Source organism: Echinococcus granulosus (genome assembly GCF_000524195.1).
Source record: "Echinococcus granulosus chromosome Unknown EG_S00209, whole genome shotgun sequence".
Lineage (NCBI taxonomy): Eukaryota > Metazoa > Platyhelminthes > Cestoda > Cyclophyllidea > Taeniidae > Echinococcus > Echinococcus granulosus.
Genome location: NW_020170589.1, coordinates 1 through 1,633, shown reverse-complemented (window position 1 = coordinate 1,633; position 1,633 = coordinate 1). Strand labels below are relative to the sequence as shown.

Genomic DNA, 1,633 nt, shown 5'->3' with positions numbered 1-1,633 from the left:
ATTGAATGTAGGCTGGTGGATAGGTGTATTTGGGAATTATAGCTACGACTTGACTCTAACTAATGTGCTTTTACTAGATAGCTTCTCTCTTATTTCTGTTAGGATACTCAGGGGCTACTTTGGCATGTTATCTAATGAAGTCAGACGGGAACGCGATGGAGCAGAAGCTTGGCCCTTCCTCCAATCTTTCATCAACTCACAGTGATTCGTAGATCAATTAGTTTGCTTTGTTCACACAAGACGCATAATTTTTGGCTCAGAGATAAGCCTGTACTCTCATCTAAATACCTTACCGCTTCCATCATTTGCTGAAGAAAGGTGATTATTACGGTAAACATAAGACGTGTGAGACTGAATGAAGGACCCTACGTGCATTGATTGGCGTTGTATATCGCCTCCTAGGTTAGGTGGGCACTTGAGACTTCGTTGTTATATTTCTGATGGGCAGCATGGACTGCTGGACATGCCGGTGGCCCATCCCTTCTGTGCGTGGGAATGTGCTGTGGATGCGAGAATCCGTGTCGACCCTTAACAGAATGTTTGTAAATGACACTCGGCAACTATTTGTATTCCCTGTTTTCAGGAATGCTGACAACACTCGTTATTCATCTGAAAAATCTTGTGACGGAGCTGTCAGCGTTTCCTCTATGAAGATTTCCACTAGGTTAACCCGCGACGCACTCCAATCGTCATACGAATGAATGCGTAAAGACATCACTATTCAGAACAGCCTTTTTTGAAAATGATTGAATGAAATTCCACTGACAAAGTCTTTTTGAATCTTTTCCTCCACTCTTTCACCTCAACGTTTTCAATAGAATTATGCGGCTTATTTACAATTGGTTGAATCCAACTCTACCTCTACAAATCCGCCTACATTTCAGAATTGTCCATTAGTAGATTTAATTTTAGTCTCCCATTCACCTGGCCTAGAAAAAACAATAAAACTTCCCTTGTAAGCTAAAAAATAGATGGTCACAGCCAGTTGTAAAAATAATTTGTGCTAAATTCTGCTTCTTTGAGGTCGATGATTCGTGTATTAGCCTAGACTGACACCATTTTCCTACTCGCATTATGCATATCAGCACTGGTGAATTCGTTGCCTTCACCCTACCAGTACTTCTATCACATTCCAAGTCCACCAACACTTGGGTCGTTTTTGCGCAAACTCATGTTTGCAGGGCTGCATGAAGGTGACTGTTGTGCAAGTCATTCACTTGAGAAATGAATTAGAATACCAAATGGCTTTTAGCTTTCTAGACTAATATTTGCAGGAGACAGCGGTAAACGTGCAATTGCATGTTTTTTATGGTAAAAGGTCGTCGTTGAAGAAAATGTATTTACATGGCCATATACCAATGAATAAAATGTGCGATAAATGCTAAAATAGAAAAGGTACTTTTTTCCATAAAATGCAATTACTGGCTGTTTGGCTGAAAACTAAATGGTTGTTATTATAAATTTTGCTAAAAAATATTTCGGCAAGAATTTTGAGCATTCACTATCGTAGGTTCTTCCCTTTTTGGACGTTTGTTTTGTATGAATTTGTCAAAGATCGTGCGTTTTGCTTCTTTAGCTTGGGCACGGCTCACTTGAATTTGCATGTGCGTACATGAAATGTTTGCAGCGGTGG

The 1,633-nt window shown here is 40.0% G+C and overlaps 1 protein-coding gene across 1 annotated transcript; it reads left to right on the top strand. All coding sequences in view use genetic code 11, as the record gives it.

Moving 5' to 3' along the window:
- Positions 1-134: 134 nt before the first annotated feature.
- On the top strand, positions 135-532 carry EGR_10319 (hypothetical protein; the record flags this gene model as incomplete). Its single annotated transcript, XM_024499568.1, has 2 exons — positions 135-208; positions 403-532. The coding sequence occupies 2 exons, from the start codon at positions 135-137 to the stop codon at positions 530-532; spliced, it is 204 nt and encodes a 67-aa protein (XP_024346008.1).
- Between the last annotated feature and the right edge of the window lie 1,101 nt (positions 533-1,633).